This window comes from Armigeres subalbatus, chromosome 2 (assembly GCF_024139115.2).
Source record: "Armigeres subalbatus isolate Guangzhou_Male chromosome 2, GZ_Asu_2, whole genome shotgun sequence".
NCBI classification, from domain to species: domain Eukaryota; kingdom Metazoa; phylum Arthropoda; class Insecta; order Diptera; family Culicidae; genus Armigeres; species Armigeres subalbatus.
This window is the reverse complement of record NC_085140.1, coordinates 203,511,539-203,538,311: the sequence shown is the minus strand read 5'-3', so window position 1 is coordinate 203,538,311 and position 26,773 is coordinate 203,511,539. Positions and strand designations below refer to the sequence as shown.

Below are 26,773 nucleotides of genomic sequence, written 5' to 3'. Positions count from 1 at the left end.
ATCCATAAAGAATGCAAAGTTGAGTAATGAATGGAAGCTAAAAATTGAGGATATTTACGAAGTTAAAATTAAAACCACATAGTCTGAACAGATAAATGTGGGATGAAGAAAATGATTACGTTATTTAAGGATTCTCGGACTTTTCGTGGGGTCCAAAGTCCAGTCTGATGCAATTCATGAAATCATTATGAAATTCAGAACTCGGATTGACTATATATACCGTGCGCTTTTCCAATTGAGTCAGGGTCAGTCCCAAATATTCAGCAGCACCTTTATTGGAATTCGGCGCTTTCTAGGTTTCCCTAGCCGGCCTACCGAACACTCCAATTGAATCAGGGTTGTCCCTTAGACACCTCGACACTCGTGACTAGTGCACGACTCGAGATCTAAGTTTTAATTAATTAACTTCTTGAAAAAGATAAAAGTGAACAGTTAAATAGTCCGTCGCGGTAAAATCGAAAATCGGTGTTAGAGTCTCAGAATAAGTATCGATAAATAACAAGTGTTAGTATCTCTGGGAAAGACATTGTCATACGGAAAATAGTGCAAAAGTTTGTAAAAACGAAAATATTCGAATTTATAATTATACGAAAGTGTTAATTGTAATGAGTGTAATGAATAAGTGCTAAAAGGTAAAAGAAGTTTATAATTGTACAAACAAGTGCTACATAAATAATAAAGTTTTATTTTAACCGTAATTGAGTGTTTGAACTAAAACCCCGAAAAACCAGTGCCGCGCCGTCGGCCCCGAACACTTCATATATCGTGGTAGAAGCGTCTTAATATTCCGCTCGGGACATTTGCACTCCATTTCCACTCCATTTCCACTTCGTTACAGTGCACTGCCAGTCCTTCCACAATCATAGGGGTAAAAAAACAGCATAAAAAACTCTGGCGGTGCACCGGTGCAGAAGGTGGCGTAGGGCATCGGCGCATAGGTCCACTGTGTAGTTTTTCAGATTTCTCGCTTAACTTTTCAAAAGTTGGGTCCTTGGGTCCTAACATTTTTTAATGAATTAATTAGAGTACTGCAATCAAAAGCTTTCATGTTTTTCTGTTGATTACGCTATTCAAATTAATTCATGAGAAAAATGTTACTTAGGTCCTTTTGAAAAGTTCAGCGAGATTTCTTTATTTCATTTAAGATTATGTAATATCTTCGTTTTAGGTAGAAAAATTATTTGGCCACTGTTCCCGTTTCCAACGTTTATTTCTCGGCTAACCAAACCTACATATATCATCCATGTGCAAAAAATTAAGCAATTCGGTTGTTATACGTCCGAGTAATAAATCGTTAGCGATGGTAACAAGGAATACTACCCAAATGGCAATTCTTCCCATTCTATTAATAATGTTATGCTGTAGTTCTCAAGCCAAAACAAAGTCTAGTGCCAATTGTAGAAGCGTACCGATCAAAGTCGTTTATTTTTTAGTTAGTTTGTTAATGAGTGACATTGACCACATACATATATTCAATCATACAATACAACATTGTTTCTTTTCAGAGCTCCAATGACCTTGATGGATGCTAGAAGGTATAATATGAAATATATGCTGCCCAGTGCCAAAGATCGTTCATAAACTTGAAATAAGCTCCATATAAATTGAACGTATGTAACTATATACAGTCCAGTCATAGACCGAAACGTATACAAGAAAGTAGAAATTGTTTTTCGAGAGTTACAGGTGAGTTGTAATGCAGGACCATTACACACTGGTTCAAAAGCCTCCAAAACGTGCGTTTTTTAGTTTTCGACCTGAAAGCTACATTTTAGAGTCATGGTGTCTTCAGAAGAGTTGAAGGATATTTTTTGGGCTTTCTTTTGATAAGAACATCATTAAAAAATTACGCAGATGTACAAAACCAGTGGTTTTCCTCTGCAAGGTTATGAAGAATGTGAATTGGAACATCTTTTCTGAAGACACAATATTGGAATAACGGTTTTGTAACGAGTTAGAGCACGTTTTGTATGAATGACCCCTAAAAATCATATATTAAGCATAACTTTTTTGAAAATGATTTTAGCAGTATGGTTTATTCTAGAAAGTTGTGCATAATGACAAAAAACACGTTTGTCTAGAAGACTACTTTGATCTATCTTGACACCTGTTAAAGTTATTGAGGAATCTTTAGAAAAAATGGTCAATTTTCACATCAACACATCATGACAAACGGCAAGCCAAACATCCACAAAGATTCGGTTTTAAGCTACCAAATGCACAATGTTTTGTTTTGTTCCGCCGTGTTCCATCATTATTTTGAATCAACTTAAAATAGTCATTAATTTACGTTTTTCAGTACAACTGTTACGTAAACAATTAAAAAGTGGCTAACATGATTAGTTATTTATTGCATGGTTACAATCTCGACAAATGACAGCCATTCGTCTTAGATGGGGCTGTTTCGTCTTGATGGAGATTGTTACTATGCAATAAATAACCAATCATATTAGCCACTTTTTAATTATTTACGTAACAGTTGTACTGAAAAACGTACATAAAGGGCTATTTTCATACAAAACGTGCTCTAACTCGTTACAAAACCGTTATTCCAATATTGTGTCTTCAGAAAAGATGTTCCAATTCACATTCTTTATAACCTTGCAGAAAACCACTGGTTTTGTACATCTGCGTAATTTTTTTAATTTCATACCACCCTTTAAGGTGGATAGATCATTGACGTTTTCTTACCAAAACAAAGCCCAAAAAATATCCTTCAACTCTTCTGAAGACACCATGACTCTAAAATGTAGCTTTCAGGTCGAAAACTAAAAAACGCACGTTTTAGGGACTGTTGAACCAGTGTGAATTAGCGTGACGTCTTGAAACAACACATTGTGAGTTTTACAAAATTATAAATTACGGATTATTTAAAAACCAAAAATTCCCGAGAAAGTATCAAGAAAACAAAATTCTTCAATTTACAAATTGCGAAAGTTATCACAAAGCATTTATTTCTTTTTATAATCCTCGGAAATATAAATCTGAAAATTAAAAATAATAGGCTAAAACAAATCAACTGACTTCTGACAATCTATGAGCGTATCTTTTCGAGTAATGCCTCGATATGTGCTAAGAAGCGCACGTTTTTTTTATATTGGGTCTTGGGGCGAGTATCGGGAAATGGTAGAGTTTCCATTTCCCGGCTATTTTCGTTGTCCCGGGATTCGGGATGAATCTGTTTGTATATCCCGGGAAATCCCGGGATCCCGGGATTTTTCGATGTTTCCTTAGAAAACTTATTTTTTGATTTAAAAACGATTTTATTTAATGTTCAGAGGTAAAGTTCATATTTTAGAAAGGTCAGATAATACAGATGTCAAATTGGAACTCAATCCAATTCTAATTTTAATAGATTATTTCGAAAAATAAAACGACTTCAAGAAGCAAATAATGTTCACGTTTTCACGGTAGAGTACCCTTTTGGAATATATGAGTCCGAGAAGAAGGATTCGCTGGCGGCTGAAGTCGGCTTGATTGTTTGCATTTTTTTTGAATATGGATTGAGTTTAGACAGTTGCTGGGATTGCATTTAATAGCCTAGTGACGAAAGATAGAAGATTGGAGATATGAGACCCCTCTCACAAAGAAAACACAATACTAGAGTATCCTTCAACCCATGACAGGCTACTAATTGATACTTTTGCCAAGATCTGCAGCTCTTCCTAATCTTGAACAGATCGCTACCTAATCTTGATGTTAATCGTGAATTTATCGTTATCGCTGATAAAGTTAATTGTGTTCAACGTTATCGCTTGTTGCGATAAAGATGAATCAACTCAATTATTATTCGATGATTTAACGTAACTTTAACTCGATACTTTAACGATAATGGGGTTAATAGATTACGCGATTAAAGTTGGTATACAATTTTGACAGAAGCCGAGAATTGAACAAATTGGACCACTTGTACTTGCGCATGTGCTGGAAAGTTTGTTATACGAACGTCGATTGGAAGGACATGAATTGGATCAAGAATTGTTTTGGAGGCAAGAAGCTCAGGAAGACTGACTAAATGTTGGGCGGTGCGTGGGGATTAGCAAGGCAAATATCAGCTAGTGTACGCAACCTCGCTGTAGACGGGAAATGGGTAGAAAGCAGGCGCCAAATATATGTAGCTGATCTTGTACTGTAGATACTTGTCATTTAATTAATAGAGAGCTGTAGCTGCTCGAAAAAGAATCAGACGTAGCCCTCCATTGAGTGGTATAGGGGAATCTAATATTTTGTGTGAGGGTGTCTCCGATATGTTCATGTCTGTACCTCTTTTACTAATTTAATAATAAGGTGATATCGATTGTGCATCACAAAAAACTTTGGCTCCGTATACATGCCTGAGCCTACCAAATAAACGAACCTGGATAAAAAATCATGTCTGATGGGAGGTATAAAAATATGATATTAGTTCACCTAAGTTGTGTTAAGCGTTCAAAACAAATAACTTTTGTAAGAAGAAAAATTACACTGTTTGCGAAAAAGAAATGAAACAGAATTTTTGTCCCGGTATCCCGGGATTTTCGGGATTTCAAAAATAATATCCCGGGAATCGGGAAATCCCGAATTTTCCTAAATCCCGGGATTTTTTGTCCCGGGATGTCCCGGGATGGAAACTCTAGGAAATGGACAGTACATGCATGTTGATGGGACTGAGTTCGAGTCCTGGTCCAGTCGAAAACATTTTCTCGGCTTCTTTAGGTCGATTACAAATGCAATCATATGCTGTCAAACCTAGCAGACATTATGCAGTGGCATTTATTGGACAAGGACAAGATATTGCAAAGCAAAATGCAAGCGTGACACTTGTTTACGATGCACCACGCGCCTCCACATGCCTCCTCGCAAGCTTTTCCATATATAAAAGACAACAGCGAACACTCTATAGTACATTATTACCTAGGACGTCAGCCATTTTGATTAAAAGAGTTCTTCGACCAGAGAACATCGCCATTTTGTTGAAAACTATTAGAATTATTGTGATTTTCTTGAGAGATGGCTTATTAATTATCGCCCTCCTATTTCTGTTACTGTTGCTTAAATAATACGTTTTCCTTTACGTTATATATATATATATCAAATGGCGTTCTTAAACAGAAAGTACGACGTAAACTCGACGTAAAGTCAGTTGGATACTGTTATATATTGCAGAATTTGGAAATGAGGTAATGTTCATTTAAACGCATTATCTCATGGGATTTTTTCAAATTCACATAAGGAACTAATATTCAGCGACCAACCTTGTTTTATATATGAATACGAGAGGTTATCGACATCAAAACTTACGCTACTACTTTTGCACTTTTTTTTTGTTTCACGATATAAGATATTTAACACAGCATAAAATCTAATGTTTGATTCTTTCTCTGATATCTTGCCTTGGTGCACATCTTGCCACTTAGTAGAGGTATCTCGTATGCGTTTCATATGTATGTGGCAATTGCGATCTCTGATATACATCGCATCAATTATGCTGCGAAGTTTGTGCTACTGATGCCAAAGGGAAGTTGATGCTGCTGCTGTTGCAAACGGGCTAGCACACACCAGGCCAACCTCTATGGCGGGCCAAAAGGCCGATGAATTTCTGAGGAAAAATGTTATAATGAAACGGAATGGGAATGAGAGAACGCAAAAGTGTGGAAGAAAGAAAACGGCCCGCTTGCTGGATGAATGTTACACACCATCTGTTATTTACGCTATTTTCCTTTCTTTGGCCGTGTTTTCTCCCGTTTTCATCCAACGATATTGAAACAATAACAAAAATTCGCCTTCATATCGCCTTCATTGGAGCAGCCCGAGTGGAGGCCCCGGACAGCTCCCTGCGGGTACCGGAGGGCGTTGATTCGCATGATGGTACACGATTGGCAGTAACCGACAGTATGCAGTCTTACCATCGATGGCATTTAGACACTATTATTGGAGGGCAGAAATGTTGTTGCAGTTCTGTGAACCCGCTGAAGTAACTGATCGTGGAGAAGCGTGGAAATTTTCATTCCGTGACTTTATTTTCTATGATACTATTAGATGGTATCGTATGATATTACTATACACAATTTTATACAATGTTTGTCAACTCAATCTTTGTGTGGAAGATGTGATTTGAAAAGTTGATTGAAAGTTTCCTCTGTTTTTCGATAGGAGTACGCTAGACGAGCGTATTGTGGCTAACTTTGTCCTGAACTTAATTCTAAAATATTAAAAATAATAATAAAATTACTAATCTGCAAGTTTAGCAAATTGATTTGGAAAGGAAGCTTTTTTTCAGCTAGGAATATGCATTTGAGGGACATCAATAAAACTACATGAAAATGTAATGAATTAACAAAGCAGATGACATTTATAGTTTTTATTCAACATAAGGCCGGAGTAGCCTTTGTAGCACATAATCGATTGATCCAACTTGCTCGTTGCGCACCTCGCCTTCTTGTACCCGTTAGATAGTTTTCGAGAAACATTTTCACTGGGCTATTGTCCAACATTCTGGCTATGTGTCCGGCCCACCGTAGTCTTCCGATTTTAGCGGTGAGAACGATGGTGGATTCTGGCATTGAATGATAGTATGTGCTATTTGTACCGCGGATAAATTTTGCGCATCTATGAGAACCTTGGAGAATGATCTGTGATGACGTAATGATCCCTAGTGAAATCGATTCAAGACTTGTCCACGACAAAATCTGGATACATAACATTGAGAATAAATAAAAGTATGAAGTCGACACAGTTTTCACTTCAAACGACTCCATTCCTTGTAGATGCTTTGATGTATGCACGAAAGTTAGTGGCATTTCAGTTTCCCGAGAAACTACGTGCCGAAAGATCTGGCCTTTCATTTAGTACATGTATCACCTTCGCGTTCTTCTGGTGGCTCACACAATTCGTTTTTGTTCCACTCTCTGGCGTCCTAGAGGTTGTCAAATAAACATTAAACTATTTCAAGACGCCATGAGCAGTGCTTACATGAAAACAAAAGCGTTTCAGCAAGTTTTCGGATCAAAATTTATTTATTATAATTGCGACTGCACACAATTGGTTTTTGAGCCTGCTCTCAGGCGCCCTTATCCATTAAGTACTTGTAATACAAATGAAAAAAATATTTTGAGATAGACATACGTTCATCACACTATGAAATATTTCACTCATTGATGAGGTATTTCAAAGGTTTTACGTGTTTGGTGGTGTCCAGATTTTGTCGCGAACAAGCCTTATTATGGTTTTATAGCACACTTGAAGAGTTATTAGATGTTTCAAGAAGGCTATAGAATCACAAATGTTACTTGTAATGAACTATACTGAGGATTTGTAGACTGATAATCATACGCCTTATTGAGCATGAGCATGAGATGACCGTACAATTCGTAGTTGCTACTCCGTGATTGACCAGAACTAGCGGAATTGCACAGGGAACCAACAGATGGGACTTGGGATTAGCACTCCATCCTCAATGTGCACGTTTCTAGACTGATAATCATACGCCTTATTGAAACAAAAGTTCGTTCAGTTAAATTTGAATCAACTCACAATTGTTCGTATTAGGAATTAGAATTTCGTCGTCAAATGGAAAGCCATCATCAGGTCCGAGAAGTCCGCTTCAGGTCCGAGAAAACCATCGGCCTTATGAGCGTGTTGTACATGCTTCATTTAGTGCAGGTGTACAGTGTTGGTAATTACTCAAATTCTCAAATCTCATCCCCGATTCGAATCAAGCGCGAGGCAAAGTTCACCCGACGCATGGCCCAGAGAATCATTTATAATTCGACTCGCGATTTGCATCATTCCGTGATTTTTGCGTGTTCTTCTTCGTTAAATTCATCGGAATAACGTTCTTTGCTTAAAATAATGGATAACAAATCCATACGTAAACATAAAATACGCTTTGATTGGGTATTGACACTTTTTGGAGCGAAATCATATTTCGGCGAATGAGCGAAACGATGCAATTCTGCGTGGAAAGCTCATGCGCGATGCTCACCATGCAGAATCGCAAGCGAGTCAGCTCGTGCATGAGACTTCGGTGAGTGAGATTTGAGCATGATTCTACCAACACTGGGTGTGAATCTATTTCGACCGCAATTTCTTCTGAAGCTCATAGTATGCACGACTTCTACAGATGATGTGCTTTCGTATTATATGGCCAAAGTTATTGTCAGCCATCAGAAAGGATTCAAAGTATCTCCGTCAGTAGTACCACTGCCAATGCCATGTGGGAGCCGCCCACTAGTTTAAACTTTATTTTTGAGGCATCTAGCCCAACTAGTGTTGCCTAACGTTTCAGGGTATGCCCGTCTGTCACCTTTTCAAATGCTTGAATAACAATGTCCAATTGTTCATATTATCCGCGAAACAAATTGACTTAAACAGCTCCTTATATGAAAGGTATCAATATTAATATTAAATTAAAGTATTAAATATTAAATATTAAACAAAAGACAGGAAAGTTCATCATCTTGTCCTCGGCGGGATTCGACCGAACTGGAGTCTTCACACAGTTTTGAACACCATCAATCGTTGCTTCTGTAAGTCTTGTTAGCTTCCCGGGAAAGCAATTCTCGTGCATGATTTTCTATAACTCTACGCGGTAGTCGCCTTGAAATCGATGAACGGATGATGCGCGAATGGTGAGATGCGCGGCTACAAAGCAAGACTGTGCTGGAGGTGGTTGGGTTCGATTACCGGTGCGGTCTAGGAAGTTTTCGGATTGAAAATTTTCTCAACATCCCTGGGCATAAAAATATCATCGTGTGCGCCTCATGATAAACGAATGTAAAAATGGTAACATGGTTTACATATTTAGATACTACTACTTTAGATACTCCGTGAAATCTCGATTCAAAATGAAACCCGCGCAAAATACGGGTCTTTTTATGAGCTATAAACGTTCAAAATCTTAAATAATTTTGTGATGAATTTTGAATTTTCCATTGTATCCAAGCCTTCCCCATAGCTGTAGTTTACTTAAAAAAAGTCTGGTCCGTAATTTAGCGGCCATAAACATATTCATTACTGATAAGAGGCGACGCAAAGATCTGAGATATCACTTTTAGGCAGCTTTTATTCCGGTAGCTAATCTGATTCTGACTACTCGCCTGTGCATACAAGTCGCCAGCTATTCCAGGCTTGATGAGTTCAGCTCTAATGTCATCCTCATCAGCTGCTTTTTTGTTCTTGAGCTGTTGGATGGCATCCTTGATTTTGCTCAAAGTGGGGCTTGTTGGTTCCCATTGTCTGCTGAACTGACGTAGTCATCTCTTCCACTGTTTTGACCGTTTCCGACGATTGGTTCGGTACGTACTCTCCCGTTGATTAATTTTATTTTCACTTCAAACTTTTCACCATCCAGCACCATTTCGCTACCACCACCACTAATGAACCCACGTTGATTGCCAGCGACCATATACTTCGTTTTGCTAGTATTGATCGTGAGTCCAATCCTCGCTGTCTCCCTTTTAAAAGGCACAAAAGCCTCTTCCACGGCACGGCGATCAATCCCGATAATATCGATATCGTCCGCAAATCCCAGGAGCATATGCGATTTTGTGATAATGGTACCGCTTCTTTGCACACCAGCTCTCCTAATCGCTCCCTGGAGCGCTATATTGAACAGTAGATTCGAGAGTGCTCACCCTGTTTGAATCCATCTAAGGTAACAAATGACGTTGATATTTCATCCGCAACCCTTACACTTGATTTCAATCCGTCCAACGTTATACGAATCAGCCGTATCAGTTTCGCCGGATGTTCAAGCATAATTTGCCATAATTCATTCCGTTTTACTGAATCTTACGCCGCCTTGAAATCAATAAACAGATGATGTGTCTGCAAGTTGTACTCCCGGAATTTATCAAGGATTTGTCTCAGGGTAAACATTTGATCCGTCGTTGATCGGCCCTCACGAAAACCTGCTTGGTATTCGCCGACGAAGGACTCTTCAAGCGGTCTCAATCTATTGAACAGAATACGGGACATAATTTTGAACGCCGAATTAAGGAGGGCTATTCCTCGGTAATTGGCGCACTCCAGTCTGTGCCCTTTCTTAAACACGCAAAAAAAGCTTTCCCGAATTCATGAACCAGCAAAAATACACCGTGATTTAATTCATGGATTCGGGAACACTAGTCACGTTTTCCAGAACGTTCCAGAAAACGTGACTGTATTCCCGAATCCGTGACTGTTGTTCCCGAAAAATACACCGTGAACTCGTTAGTTCACAAATTCATGAACGCTTTTTTTTGCGTGAAGAGTGGGCAAATGATGCCGTCCAACCAACTAGCAGGCATTTCCTCGTCTTCCCACTTTTTCGACATAATATGGTGCAGAACTTCATAAAGCTGCTCACTGCCATGATTGAGAAGTTCAGTCGGGAGCTGGTCCTTCCCCGCAGCCTTATTGTTTTTCAGCTCTTTAACAGCTTTTTTAAACCTCATCTAGTGTAGGCGACTCCACAGCTTGTCCATCGTCGCTAATATTTATTCTGCTCACCGATGCACCGTCACTTCCACTATTCAACAGTCTCGAAGTGTTGCTTCCACCTGGCAGCCACTTCGGTTTTATATGTCAGCAAATTCCCTTGTTGGTCGTTGCACATGACGGGAGATGGCGCTGTCTTTCTCCGCACGCCATTGACAGACTCATAGAACCTCCGCATATCGTTCTGCTCCATTTTTTCCTGCGCCTCGCTAATCACTTGTTCTTCATATTCTTTCTTCTTCCTGCGGTGGGTTTGTTTTTCGGCTGCTCTTGCTTCCTTGTACCGATCTCTATTCGATCGGGTACCCGACACCAACATCCGGCTTCTGGCAACGTTCTTCTCGTCTGTCACTCACTGACACTCCAGATCGAACCAACCCGTCCTGGGTTGTCTCTGTGCAGTGCCTACCACTTCTCGTGCTATTGTGCTCACCGCTTCATGGATCGACTCCCATAGATCGTTGATGTTGTCGCTAACGTTGATTGCACTTATCCGTTCGTCGAGCTTCTGGCGGTACTCAGCCGATACTCCTTCCGCCGACAATCGCTGGATATTGTAACGCATCGTTAGCTGTGATCTTTCGTTCGATACAGTTGATAACCGTGATCGAATTTTACTGACAACGAGGTAGTGATCAGAGTCAATGTTCGGACCTCTGAATGTCCGCACATCGATAACATCCGAGAAATGGCGCCCATCCACCAGAACATGGTCTATCTGGTTGCAAGTTTCACCATTTGGGTGTCTTCAGGTGTGCTTTCGGATATTCTTTCGTGCAAAGTAGGTGCTACTGATGGCCATTCCTCTGGCAGCAGCGAAATTTACTAGCCGTAGGCCGTTGTCGTTGGTAGCGGAGTGAAGGCTCTCCCTACCAATTATGGGACGGAAGAAGTCCTCTCTACCGACCTGAGCGTTAGCGTCTCCGATAACAATTTTCACGTCATGCTTTGGGCACTCTCCATTGGCTTTATCAAGACATTCGTAATACGTGTCCTTCACGTCTTATTTATCGTTTGTCGGTGCGTAAACGTTGAATAGGCTGTAATTGAAGAATTTGCCCCATATCCTCAACATACAGATCCGTTCGCTAATGGGTTTCCACATTACTTGCTTCATCTGCTTGCCCATCACTACGAAACCAACTCCATGCTCTGCTTTTTCGCCGCCGCTGTGATAGATGTTATACTCGAATGCAGTGTTGGTTGTGGGGTCCACGGCTCGGAATTCACGTTCTCCGGATCTAGGCCATCGGACTTCTTGAATAACAGCCACGTTCACTCCAACCTTCTGCAGTTCACGACCCAGAAGGCTCTCTCGTCCAGGTTCATTTAAGGTCTTGACATTCCAGGTACCGAGTTTCCAATCATAGTCCTTATTTTGTTGCCAGGTCGGTTGCCAAAAATAGCGTTCTGTTTTCTTCTATCTCCATTTTTCGTGGTATTTGAGAGGCTACTACTCATATGTGATCAGATTTAGTCACTATAAAGTTGCTGCAACCATTTTTCTTCAACGCTCTAGCCAGCGCCTCATCACCGCATTGTGTTCAAATAGCTGTCTTGCTAGTTGGTCAACCTAAGGGGCTTTGTTATTTTTCAGCCGGCCAATCGTCTCTTGGAGTCCTTGGAAATCCGGAGCAGGAAAACGTATGTGCTGTGCTCCCTGGATCACCTCACGCTCATTCGTAATTTTAGTGCGCTATTACCGCGGTACAGTTGCACAGTCTCTTCAAGGTCCTGCTGGCGCTTTTTCCTCTGAAACTCGAGTTTTACCTGTTCCGTGCCCGTTTGTATCGGGCGATGTTGCAGCATCCCCCCCATGCTACATTTTTCTGTTCCTCAAACTGCTCACATTCGCCGTCATACCAGTCGTTTCATCGTTATACCAGTCGGGGATACCGCTCCGTTGGGAGTGCCCCTTCCAGCTGCTGCGCGTAGTCTTGGCCTAGTCTTTCGGCCGGGTTGCCACAGCTTCAAAAACCTATGACGACACTGATTTGAGCGTTGTATTCATTTACGTCAGTGATCCCCAAAGTGCGGCCCTCGAAGCCTTTTCCTGCAGCCCGCGAAGGGTTTCAGAATATACACTACATGTGGCCTATTGAAAAACATCTCATCCAGGAAAAGCTTTTATCGAGTCCAGTTTTTCGTTGTACTCGGGGCATGTGTCAAGTCAAGTTTTATTGCTTGAACCAAGCAGAATATATAACGTCAGGTAAAAATAATGTTGTCATAGACTGCACCTTAATATGAATTCTTTCATTCTTCAAAATCAATTAAGTTGTGACAAAATTCGATTGGAAATTGCTTGATTTATAATTCCAGAAAATGCGTCATGTTAACGCACTTCACGCTAAGAAAATCAGGATTTTGTCATGCTGCGATTTGTTGGGATGTTTGTTTTTATTTTCTGAATTTTATAGCTAGATATATTTAAACTAGATATATTTTAGCAGATCAAGGACGTTTCGGCCTGTTATTGAGTCTTTTTCCTGATAATCATTTCCCTTGAAAAACACCAGATAAACGAACTGCTGGTAAGTTCACCTGGCTTCAAAAACACGTTTCAGACATGCTGTCGTTATTTGCAACAATTTTTATCGAGCAATAATCGTCTAGGATAAAAACAGTTCAAACTCTTAGAATCGGTCGACAGATGTTCATTTGGTAAAAGAATTTTGCCAATTAAGCCGAAGAGATTTGTTGTGAAAAAAAAATTACGCTAAGTCCGCTATCACAGAAGTGTGTAATAACATGAACTAAGCGGCAATAAAATCTGCCCCTACAAGTATGTTTTTTAAACAGGTACTTTGATGACTTTGTATTATACTCCAAAATTCAATTCGAAATGATACACAAATATCGCAAATATATTGCGGCCCACTTCAACAGTTCAAAATTGCTGTGTGGCCCTTGATAGTAAGCAGGCTGGAGAAAACTGATTTACGTGGTTTACACTGCAAAAAAACCTTTGTTTGACAATCTTGTTAAAACGTAATGGGAAATTGGAGTCCGTATTTCAAGTATACTACCCAGTAATATCTTCCATATTCTTCATGTACCTATTTAAGAGTAAACATTTCCGGTGAAAAATCGCGCTCAGAGCAGCGTATCGTGCGTTGTAACGTCACACAGCTAATCGCCTATCAAAAATGCAATTTGCAGCAAAGTCGGATATAATTTATCAGTTACTCATCAGTTACATCAGTTCATCAGTCGCCACTTCATCTCATAGCTCCTATTTCCATCCCATCAAAAACAAAGCAATGGAAAAGAATTTGGTTTATTATTTTTGTGATTTTTTTCAGCAGTGAGCACGCATGTTGGCAAAAATAAGCGATGAGATGGATATATGTACAGTGAGATGGAGATCGGAACATTTCCCCTAAATAGTAACCGTAGTAAGTTTACTTAATTATTACACCCGTTACACCCTACGAGGTTATTTGGCACATTTTTATCAAAAATTTTAAAACATTAAATGCTTTTCAAATCATGCTGAAATTTTTGGTACATGGCTTAACATTTGCAAAAAAGTATCTGATCCATATAAACTTCTGATTGAATAAATTGGGACTGACACCATATACATTACAAATATTTGCTATTGAATCGTACAGAACCCACAGACACAGGATGTAGGAAGCACGCATTCTAAGCGTGCATGCAGCGAAGGATCGTCCAAAAAGGAAACCATTCCACGAAAAGAGTGTTCGTCTTTGTTGTTTGTAATTTACAACAAAGCTGCAGGACAACCATCTGCTGCATTTTGAAGATAAACTGGATGCACAACTTTTTACAAATTCTTATACATATTTTTCTTTGTGGTATCCTTTGGGACAGTTGATACCGCTATCCACCTCTTGGGGTTACTAACACCACATATTGTTGAGCTAACACTATCATGAAATAAAATACATCTAAAACTTAGGATTAATACTGATGGAAAGTTGGATCATAAATCTGCATGCGTCAAGGCAATAATAAATTAATCGAATAGGATTACTTTCCTGGAGTTAAAAGGAAAGCTTACGCTTCTTATAGGTTTATACTTTTACGAAGAAATTTACCCTTCAATATTTCTATCTGCCGGTTTGCACCCATGTCAATAAACTCCAGCTCACGCCAAAACCCTTCCTGTTTCTTACACTTCAAGAAAACGATTTCTATCAAGTTGGTTTTCAGTCGTAAAAAATCTAATTATAATCAAAGCGTTGAGCATATATTTCTCTAAATCGTTGTGCACAGCAGCGGCAGGTATGGGACATGAACAGTCAACCGAAAACTGACGATATCCTACTGGAAGAAGGGGGAAGAAGGACATTTCTTCGCCTTGCAAAGTTGCTGAGGGGGACAAACAGCAGTAGCAGCAAGTTTCGGCGCGTACTGCTGAAAGTTACACAAAAATACAACAAACCAGCACACGGGAATCGGGGTCAATGAATCCTGAATCTGCCGCTATTTCGGAGAGTTCAAGAACCCCGGCCTGATAATAAGCGCATGCGTCGCACCTTCTCCCATCCTGGTGTTCCACTCCTCGTCTCCTTCCTGGGACGGGAAAGCCTACGGAACCGCACGCCACAGTCCACCCATTTCGAGCCTTGGAAGTAAAGCACGCGCCTTCAGGATACGACGATATTCCCCAACTGACGTTATGTTATTGGCCGAAAAAATTCAGCTACTTGATGTTTATAGAAGGGTGACTCCCGGCTACGAAAGCGAAAAATTTATGCTACAAAGTTTACATTGCCAATGCGTACTAGAAAACCTTGGTTATTGATTGAAGTATGGGTAAGGATTTCAACTATATAATTTCTTGAATAATCTCAAATAGATCAATGAAGTAATTTGAAAATTGGAAGAACAATGATGATGGAAATATTCAAATAATAAAAAACTCCTCAATACAAAATTTTATGTTAATTTATTTCGATTATTTATCATCTTTCACGATATGTTTTATTGATTAGGAAGCAACCTCGCATCAAAATCGCATATCAACGTAGAAAACTGCAATTTCAAAGGACACGATGCATGTACATAGATAAAGATTAAACATGGGGTAAACTATGGAAAAATATCAAATACTTCGAACTTATATTCGATGGATATTATACTGCCCATGATTTCATAGTTGACGTAACAACCATTGCACTTTCGCACGTATTTCGAATAATTTAGGGACAAACATCACAAATTTAAAACATTTCAACCTGTAAGAACTTAAATGAGGTTTGGAGCAAGCAACGAATCGATGTTGCAGCAGTAGAATTACTTTAGTTATTACGCACTAAATTAAACTCGCTGAAATTTCGAATGGTTGATACGTCAATTATGAAATCATGGGCAAGCGCTTTCCCTTTAATTACATCTCACCGCTATGATTGCAAATCTTCATGTAAACATTGAAAGTATCGTAAACGGGATCATTTAAAATATTCTCGTCAATAATATAATCTTTAATGCATGTTTAGAAGTGATTTAAAATAAATGTTAAAATTATACTAACTTAAAAATAAATCGTTGGAAAATTTTGGATCATCTGTCTTTTTGTCTGTATTTTTATTGGGGCGTAGAACTAAATCCATTGAGTCCGTTCTACTTAAAAGAGTGGAAAAATGTAAAAAATCACTCGACTTACCTAATATCAATATAATAACAATGACAAAACATCTGAAATTCCAATATTTTTTATATTGAAGGGGATCTTTCTAAATTTAAGAAATTTTCAGAATGTTCAAATCACGCATTTAAAGTTTTAATTGCCCAACACTTGCTTATAATGATTAAAGAAAGCTAAACCGTGGTTTTGAGAGAAAACAAAAAAATGGTTCTTGGATGGTAAACTTATAAACAAATTACAGCTAGGTATTTTTTACTTGTTTGGAATCAATTACTTTATCAACCTGAAATTTCGTGGTTTGTTGATTACCACTAGTTTTTTTTTGTGCGGCCGCCTCGATATTTTATTGAAGTTGAAATTTATAATCGACCTAAATCAAACCGCGTATAAGAACTTGTGACCTTAGTGACTTCCAATTAAAATAGTCACTTTTTGCATAGCTTTTATGACATGTTTGAGAGGGTTTTGAGTAAGGTGTGAAAACTACTTTTCTAATTTAAAGCGCCATGAGCTGAAAATCTCTCTCAACCCAATTAGGGATTAAAAGTCAAAAGTAAACAAAGCCTTGTCTCAACGATTTTGAGCACATGTTGGCAGCGCAGAAGCCTTCCGCTACCTGATGGCCGTGGTGGTTTTTCGAAACGATGAATACGGGCTCCAAATTAGTCAGAGAAGGCTTTGTTTACTCTTGGCTTGGTTCGAATCCCGTCCTGGACATGCATTTTAAAAAATAATTTTTCGACGAAATCTTGCGAAAACTTTAAAACTGGCGAAAATGATTGAGACGAAAATTGATGAATAAAAATAGTAGTTTGTGCAACTGTATATTCAAACTTTATTCTCGAAGTGCGAAGCCGAAATACTGCTTTGCAAAGTAGAGAAATCAAATTTCTATGAAAATGCGTACTTTTGTGAATTAAATTCCGATTTTCACAACAAATGTACGTGCCACATAAAATCTAACAAACCATATGCAACAAAATACGTACTTTTGTTAATTGAATTCTGTTTTTCACAACAAATTTACGTGCCAAATAAAATCCTACAAACCATATGCATTCTGCAAGGCCTATTCTACGATATTCAAAATTTATTCTCAAAGTGCGAAGCCGAAATACTGCTTTGCAGAGCAGATAAACCAAATTTCTATACTTTTGTGTATTAAATTCCGTTTTCCGCAACAAATGTACGTGCCATATTTGCCATATTAAAAATATCAAACTATGCATTCTGCAAGGGCAATTCTACGATATTGAAATTTTATTCTCGACGTGCGAAGTCTAAATACTGCTTTGCAGAGAAGATAAACCAAATTTCTATGAAAATACGTACTTTTATGAAATAAATTCCGTTTTTCACAACAAATAAAATTCAAAAACGTATTTCGATCATATACGATTTCTTCTATACAATTCAAACCTCATCATCAAAGTTAGAAGCCGAAAACCAGCTTTACAGAACAGAGAAACGTAATTTCCATGAGAATACTTTTTTTTTATAAATTGAAACCCGTTTTTCTTAAAAACGGGACGTGGTACATGACTGAATTCAGCGAAGAAAAATCTTTCAAGAACACTGAAAATGGTTGGAGGGAGTGAAACACTGTTGACTAGTGTAATATTTGTAGCGGCCCAACAAAAAGGGAGCGTCCACAAATTACGTAACGCTTAGAGGGGGGAGGGGGGATTGACCGAAGTGTGACAATCCATACAAAATTTTCAGATGTTTCATACAAAAAGTGTGTCACAGGGGGAGGGGGGGTTAAAAATGCCCATTTTTTGCGTTACGTAATTAATGGATCTTCCCAAAAGTTTAAAACAATTTTATTCAAATTTCAATTGACGTTATTGTTTAATTGAACTAAATTAAAAAAAGACAATATTTACTTAAAAAAATTCTCGCTAGCCTGTCACCTACGATCGAGCCTTCGATAGCATGCTTCTGCAATTTAACTTTTCTTTTCGTTGTTTTTGCTTCTGTCCAGATTTCAAACGGAATGTGTCATGTTGAAAGAAGAGCAATGGAAAATGTTTGGAAGATTTGCCAATTAATTTACTAGCTTCTGCGCTAGATTATTCAGCGGGCCCCTTCCTCAAGTGCTCTCTGGAGTTGCGGTAAAGAAGTTCCATAGCTTTAAAAAAATTGAAAGTATTGATGGCCGAAAAATTCATGTTCCTTCTATTTACGCTACCTCTATGGAACGTGAAACATTGGTAGCCAGAATATAAATCCTTTCTAACGTTTGCCATATTCAAGCACTGTTTGCACATGGTACTTAGATTCACCAAACTTTTCAAAATATAGCCCGACATATAAAATAACGTGTTTATTTCTCCTCTATTCAGCATCTTGAAGAATTTGGTAATCCATATCAATAGCTACTGCTTTAGTTTTCTGTATGTTTGCTTCTTTTCGCCGTTGAATCAAGAAGTCCGCCATACCAACCAGATGCTCCTGATCGTCAAAAGTGTACGACTAGTTGGGAATAGCAGCCATATATTGCGAAAGCGTAATTCCTGAGGAGTTGGTCGACGTTGTTTGGAACGAATCAATGAAAAAATGGCTTTCCAAGCAATCCTGTACAAATCGAGAAGTTATGATTTGCTTGTGGCCACATGAAAATAAACGCTGGATCAATCGAGTTATGGCATTTGTGCATAAGACCAATCCAGTCTTTCACTCTCCAACACGAATATCGAATACCATACGAACAGTATCTTTCAGTCTTTTAATTGTGTCCTGCAAACCGATTTGATCAGACTGATGCGCAGTGCATGATATTCAGAACGATTATCAATGATTTCGAACTATTCTGATATGTTCTCTATGTAGCATGCGGTTGTTATAAGCTAATAATAGCCTATTCAGATTACGCCATTAATGACATAATAATTGGCGTTTCAGGGTAAATACGCTTTATGATGTCATTATTTACGTAATATTCCATACATTTTGCGCTGTCAAAAGATACCCGCTAAAGAATTTATTACGAACAATTATTACGAGAGAGCTTTCGTTCTAACTGGGATGCAGGGAGAAATTCAACAAAACAAAACTGACAAGCGTCACGCTCTCTTTGCCAGAGAGAAAATTCTCTCTGTTTTCATTTCGTTTCGTAGTTGACCTAGTTGACAGTCATGCTCTTTCTGTCGCAGCAGGGTCGAATGCATGTTAGATGGAAATCTTCTGAGCGCTGAAGAATATCTCGGATTGTGATGGTTTTGTGGAAAGCATTTTATATGATGAAAAATAATGATGATAATTATTTATTCTCCACTTATTCAACATGAATTGTTTAAAAACAGATGCTCTCTAGAATTAATATGAAGTATTTAACTTAAACCTAGATTTAATAGAACAAATCGAATAAATTTTCAAAGTTCAAGGGCCAATGCGGAAGACAATTTAAAACTTAGGAATGGTTGTAAAACGAATATATTTGATGAATAAACATGATTTCATAAATTGTTTCAATTCTGCTCCTTGAATGGCTTAATATACTTTGGATTTCAACATTTTTCACGTGGGACAACTGTACGCTTTGAATGGGATGTATATATAAAGTAGAATAACCTTGAATAAAACATGGATTGGTAATGCATTAAGTCATCCAAAATCCAGTTTAAATTATATCACATTCACACGATTCGATTTTGTTAGAAGCTGTATCATTGATTGTCGAGTAGAACGCAATGGTTCAGTTTCCATTTTTGAAAAAAAAAAAAAAATTGCTGAGTTGCCCTTCATACATGGAGATACTGGTGGAAATACATTCTAGTTCGATAATATTTCTTGAAAATTAGTCCAATCGTCCTTTTTTTATTTATTTGTGAGAATTCCCAAAAGTATCTAATTTTTTCTATCAAATCTCCGTTCGATCATAGTACTTTTTAAACTTAAAAATAAATTGAGGAGTAGTCTAATTCCCCGAAGAACGGCGCACCCAACTAATGAATATAGCTTCGCTTATTATCCTTAATGAGAGCTTCAAATATTCTTCGAAAATCCCTTTTCATATTTTTTTTTATATTTTTTTTTCGTAGAAACTTTGTTCAGAAAAAAATGTTCGTTTGTCGCCACATAAATGCTTGATTTCGCAAATTAAATTTTAAAACTCTCCTTGAATTCAACCCTGTATTAGCGTGCAAATGAGGAAACATGGAAACGTCAAGATATATTATCTTGCTGCAGTCTGAACACCTCGTAATAATTGGATACCCTCTCACTTAACAAAGTAATAAATAGCCCAATCTGAATAGGCTATAATAAGGTTTATTCTTCTCGGAAGCCATAACTCGTAGAGCAGCAGCCACTGCTCTGTTGCAATACTTTTTAGCATTTGAAACTTTCATTTTATCGACAGAAGAAACCGGCATATCAAAAGCTACGTCCGCCGAAAATAAACCGTGGGCCATTCTTAATTGATTCCCATCCTCGTACTCAAACAGTTTCTTAAGATGATCACGATCAACTACGTCCGAAGTCAGGCCTCGCTTATCAACGTACCATTTCGGAACCGTGAGATACTTGTTGTTGATGCATCCATTGACATCATTCTTGAACACATCTGGACACAGGATCTGGCAAAATTTCAAGCTTTCTGGTTTTGTCGACTGGATGATCGAGTGAAATATCTGTTAAAATGTGCTGGTTTCTAATGTTGAGCCCCATATCCTTCCACATTCTCTGGTTCTCGGAACCGGAATCAGAACTAATTAAATTTACCCGAAGACCAATTTCTTCTGATCTGTGAATTAGAGTCAGTACAAGACGCGTAACATGCTATGGAGGAATGGACGCTTTGGTGAATTCATATGCTTTCACTTGTTTCCATCGCTCTGCAATTCCAACAACCATTACAACCAAAGCTTTCGATGGCAAGTCATTTGTTGAAGGTAGAGTTGTCTTTCCAACAAGCTGGTTGGAGCAAGCACACCATTCCTTTGCTTCATCTATGCCAATTTCATCTAGAATTATTTTACAGTCCCGCTCAGTATCCGTTATTCCTTCTACTTTGAGTTCTAGTAGTTTTAGAATGTCCTCAAGAGGGCCCAATATAACACAGTATAAAAATGTTACAGCATATATGATGTAACAAAAAGGCTCCGTTCGATTCGACTCATTTTTCCATCACTTTTTAAAATTACAGGCCATCGCTACTATGAAGCTTGTATTCAATATTGCGTACAAGAAAAGTTGGATGTAAAATTAGAGGCTATTGAACACAAAAATATGAGTTCAAATATTTCCATAGTGTGTAATTTTCAGAATTTTTAACTGTGAATACAAATACTGATATTTTCAACAATACAAGAAAAAATGTCAATAATACCAGTCGGAAAGTGCTCGTCTGCTATTCGACGCAATAGTGTCCTAGTGGATGGGAATGGATAATCTCTTTTTATAAGTTTATCGTAACCTTCTCGACATGCGAATTGAATCTGAAGTGAGTTCATAATCAGCTTTCAGAGTTCAGACCATTGCTTTACTTTGCGCACTTTATCAGATAAAAGTTGCAACTGGTCGTCGTTGAAAATTTTCTTACTGGCATCTTCACATAAACTGGAACCACATTTCTTCCCCCGCTTTACCAAGAGAAATAATAGTCTTAAGATATTCAATAAGACCAATGTAGGTCAGTTGAGTGTATACAAACAAATAAACAAATAAACAAGAGATATCCGTAGGGTAATTGTGGGTAAAACCGACACTGCGGGTAAAAGCGACACCACTTCAAATTTCTGATTTCAAGTGATTTTCGGACAGAATTTCGACACACTTTTAATAAACGTTTGATTTCTTGCATTTCTAATCATTTTTAAACTGGGGGAGACGTGTAAGAGTCATAATAAACAGACAATTAGCATTCTTCACCATTAAGGAGATGAGTTATTTAAAATTTTGGGATCGGTGTATAAGCTTTTTCGACAATAATTTGTTAATTTTCAGTATTTAATTCATCTCTGATCCATAATTGAACATCATTTTGTGTATGTTGTGGAAAAATATTAAACTTTTCTAATTATAAACATCCACATGTATCGTATCATTATTATGTTATCAGTTGGGGTAAATTCGACACCTACCATCAAATCACGAAATACCCCTGTTTTATTAGACTCATCATTCGCAAAATATAATTTAAGTATTGGAAAACGAGGCGCCGCGCCGGGGAATATAACTTAATCATAGACTGATTACATACAATTTCATCATTGGGCGTGATAATAGGTCTAGGGGGTACTATTGAGTAATCAAGGAAAACCTGCTGGTCGGATAACAATAGCGCTCAAAGAAGAACCGTATTTTTTAAACTTATTTTGCTCTAAGATATATTCAATCCGTTCTCACCCCTGTAAACATGTGGCTTGTCACCTACGGAACTAGTCATTTTCATTTCTTGTCATAACTGTACCATACGCATTTATTTTAAATCGCCGTTATAAACAACTTTTTTAAATAAGTGAAATTTAAATGTAGGTCAATATTTACAGGAGTTTGTAAATTTGTAACATTCTTATATATTTTTCACCCGAGCCACTAGAGAAGAAACTAAATAAAATATGATATGTGATGATGATTTCAAATATATAAAATTTTGTTCATCCATCGTTTAAGAGTGACCCCTTAACATGAATTTCATACACAAATATCAAAATGAATGTTGTTAAACATTTACAATTAGGTTGTAACATTATTTAGAATTGTTCAGATGTTCGATTCCATAACGACTTGATGTGTCGGTTTTACCCTTATGTGGTGTCGATCTTACGCGCACCCCAGCTGGTTGGGCTGGAAGATGGACTGTTCGCATTTTCATCATAAATCTAATTCTATCAAGAAACATTGTCCTGAGTCCTCATGGACTGATGTATGAAGAGCCAAAGTATGCTTGTATGAAATTTCTAGACCAGAAAATTGCCTCTTAGATTGGGGAACTGTGAAGTTGCTTAAGGTGTCGGTTTTACCCACTTTTCCCCTAACGATCCACGATTCAAATTTAGGAATGCGGTAAAACAATATGTTTAAAACTTGTTTATTGGTAATTGATGAAACAGAATAGCATTGAACACTAGCTCTTTGGACCCAATATGGCCCGGAATAGTCAGTTTGATAACGCAGTTGCTAAAATGATAAAATCTGTAGGTATACCTGGTTATTGTGTTTTATTTTCAATTATTTATCATTTGATAATAGGTTAAAAAACATCTTATGCGACCAGTCTGTTTAAGGTCAACTTTCCCAAAGAACCCATTTTTTAAGCCTTCAATTTTTAAAATTCAAAACGAAAACTAAAAAATGCTGTTTTTTGGATTGTTTTGTTATGTTTTGTTAGTGCGTTTGGAATCACATTTACAGCACTTAATTGTGTACTGTCAAAAAGACCTAAAATGTCAAAGAAGCATTTTCTATTTATTTTTTAATTTCAGATTGAATAACGTTTCTTTTGATTTATAAGTCAATGACAAATCTTACGTATTCAGAATGACCAACTTCATCGTTCCCTAAAATCAATTCAAAAATCGATTCTTTATTTTAGAAGCCAATTACTGGAGTCGGAGTCGGTTTTTATGCGGGAAATACGCTGCCGCTAACCGCAAGTTAGAGTTATCTGTATATGGACGCCATATCCAGATAAGTCTGATTTGCGGTTAGCAGCAGTACGTGCCGTATACGTAAATTCCAAAATCCGCGTAAAAAGCCGTCTGTAAAGCCAAGGCATTTATATTATATTCCAACAGTACCTTCTAAGCTTGGTAACTTTGTTCTCTCAAATAGAATATTTCTCGCACAACTTTTCAAAAGGACCTAAGTAACATTTTTTTCATGAATTAATTTGAGTACTGCAATCAACAGAAAAACATGAAAGCTATTGATTGCAGTATTCTCTGTCTGCGAGGAACCCACGCACTATGGGAAAAAATTGTACATAAGGCGAATAAATTCAATAGCTTGGTTCGGTATGGGCGGATTGCGCTGAAATTTTGACATAATTGAAGAACTTTCTGGGAAACCGACCAAATGTGGTTGAGTTCACTGTACGAATCTGCAAGACCTCGTTTTACCCCACGTTGCATTTTTTTTTAGAAGCAAAAGTTTGCTTTTGCTAGCTTTCATTTTGCAAACAAAACTGATGGTAATCACCGATACTTAGCAACACGGCCAAACCAAAAACATAGTGCCCTCTTGTAACTGAACGTAGTGGTTACCGAAGTATGTCAAACCGACTAATCATAACTGGCAGTCAAATTGTTTCAAAAAAGTACAGCTAGATGTCTTATCTCATCTCAGGTTCAGGGTTTGAATCCAAAGGAGAATGAGAGAGCCGTTACGATAATGAACGGATTCGGGGGGCTACAATCCATGATAAATTTCTTTTAATAAGCCCCAATTGCGGGGGGCACCGGTCCTGATGATGCATTTCAACTTGTTTTATACAGCTGTGCGAAAAAAATATGGTCCCCAACATAACATGAGCGAGAACAAAGCGTTTTATCAAACCCCCTCGGTGGGGGCCGCCGCGATAGTTTTGTTTTCATGGCTTGTTATGATTCGAAAAGGTTTTTGGTTTTCTCTTTTATCGTTGTTCGTTATCTATTGAGAGCGATTTCTCAGGTTATAAACGGTTACTCAGTCTTTAATTTAGTAAAACGAGTATGATATTTGCCCAACTTTTCGTTTCGGGGATTTTGTCTTCCTTATCTAATCTAATCTAATCTAATCTCATACTTGCGCAGCCAATACTTGAAAGCATCCTGGAAAATGACGGTTTTTAAATTCCGTCATTTTTCTTTTTATGCGGCCAGGCCAACTACGCAGTATGTACCGCAGAGATGATTTCTAGATACTAAGCGACCTCAGAATGTGTAAACCCTTAAAGTCGATCCATACCATGAAACCGAGCGGATAGGAAGAAAGCATGGACCTCCCGTACCGTACGCTTCCAGTTAGTATAAATAGTAATCAAATATTATATTAATGAATTTTTCGTTGGGAGCGAAGCTATTTAAAAGTTATGAAATGCTCCATTCGGCAAGTGATGGTTGACGTCGTGTTCAGAATAACTACGTTCACTATAAATAAGAAAAGAAGAAAATCATCATTAGTAGACGGTAACGTCAGCTTCTTTCCTCGGTAACAGATGTGATGACAATTCTGAAAATAAAAGAAGCGCTAGCACAACATTAGAAGTTTGGACACTTTAATTATACTCATGTTAGGAGACGGTATAATATGCTCCCCCTAAGGCAACTCCTTGATAACTTTTTACTTTTCAACGCAATTTATGCAAACTTTGTGTTATTTGGTAGTGTAGGAAGTCACAAATGCATTGCCCGTGAGTAGTCACATAAAAATATTACAGATAACACGTAATAAAGCTTTTTTGAAAAGTCGTGAAAAAATCAAATTTAAAAAGTGCCTGGGCAATACGCCCCACCTCAACCAAAATCATTTAATAGCCCTTCATTAGTATTTTATCAATCCCATAATAAAAAGGCTACAAATCCTTATGCGCTTGACATTGAAAAACCAACGTAGGTCCATCCTAGCAGGTATGGATTACATTTCAATATTTTCCATACAATTTGGAAGCAACTGCTGCAGGCTCGCTGCGCTTGTGTACAGTTGGTAAGGGCATATCGTCCTGCCTACACTGGGGCGTTTTGGCCAGTGAAACATGTTTTCGAAAATCGTTACATTTTTGAAGATGGAAGCAATTTTATATCATATTAACCACTGAGAAAAGTAATTTTGTTGCCCAACTGAGTGTTTCAGTGCAAGTTTTGCGGACAGTATGCCAGAGTCGCTCCAGAATGTTCAGCAAACAAACATTAAAAGTTACATCAAAACTGTGGCTTTTTGTATTTTGCAAATATTTTCATTAAGTAATACAAAAATATTCCCATATTCACATAGGATGATGGTTTTACAAATATTCATAGGTACCAACTGAATTTGACCCTTAGTTAGTTTTAGTTTTCTAGAAATCAAAGGGGGGCGTTTTGGCCAGGTGGGGCGCATTATACCGTCTTACCCTATTTTGAAATGCTTTTCCAGACTGCTATCAGAAATCAGGGGGGGGGGGGTTAAATCCTTGATTCCAATCTACAAAAAACATAACAGGGACATGAATATTACTATTTGCGGTCGGGAAGCAGCTAGGAAGTTGGAAGGAAGGATTAGTGTAGTATTTACTGTGACTTACCGACAATTTCATAAGCACTACAGCATTGGAAATTAGGGAAGTTTTTCGTTGGGTCAGGATTTGCCTGTAGCTGGCAATGTGACCGTGGTAGATCTTACCCTGTAACACACCACGCAAAGGTGTCTACCCAGCATTACGGGAAGTTTCGGGGATTTTGTCTTCCTTAGGGGGAAATCTATTGTTTGTTGTTACATTTCTTCGAAACCAATGTCACTTAAAAATCTATGTACTCGTCGGCGAATACATAGCAACTTTGTTGTTTGTACACCAGGCCATTACGGCAGACGTGATAGAATTTCTTTTCGACATCTATTTAGGCCATGGCAGAGGTTTTGAAGTCAAGGTTCTTCTTCTTCTTCTTCTTCTTCTTATTGGCATTATATACCCACACTGGGACAGAGCCGCCTCGCAGCTTAGTGTTCATTAAGCACTTCCACAGTTATCAACTGCGAGGTTTCTAAGCCAGGTTACCATTTTTGCATTCGTAT

The 26,773-nt window shown here is 38.0% G+C and overlaps 1 protein-coding gene across 7 annotated transcripts in view; it reads left to right on the top strand.

The window, feature by feature from the left end:
* LOC134211513 (protein wech) overlaps positions 1-26,773 on the top strand; it is a 60,376-nt gene that overhangs the window by 12,132 nt on the left and 21,471 nt on the right. For 4 of the 7 annotated variants that reach the window (XM_062688424.1, XM_062688422.1, XM_062688423.1 and 1 more), the window contains exon 3: positions 1,506-1,535. The exons of 2 other annotated variants lie outside the window; for them this stretch is intronic. In XM_062688424.1, coding sequence (XP_062544408.1) covers positions 1,513-1,535 — 23 coding nt within the window. In that variant the 5' untranslated portion in view covers positions 1,506-1,512. One more of the 7 variants, XM_062688427.1, reaches the window with a different exon arrangement.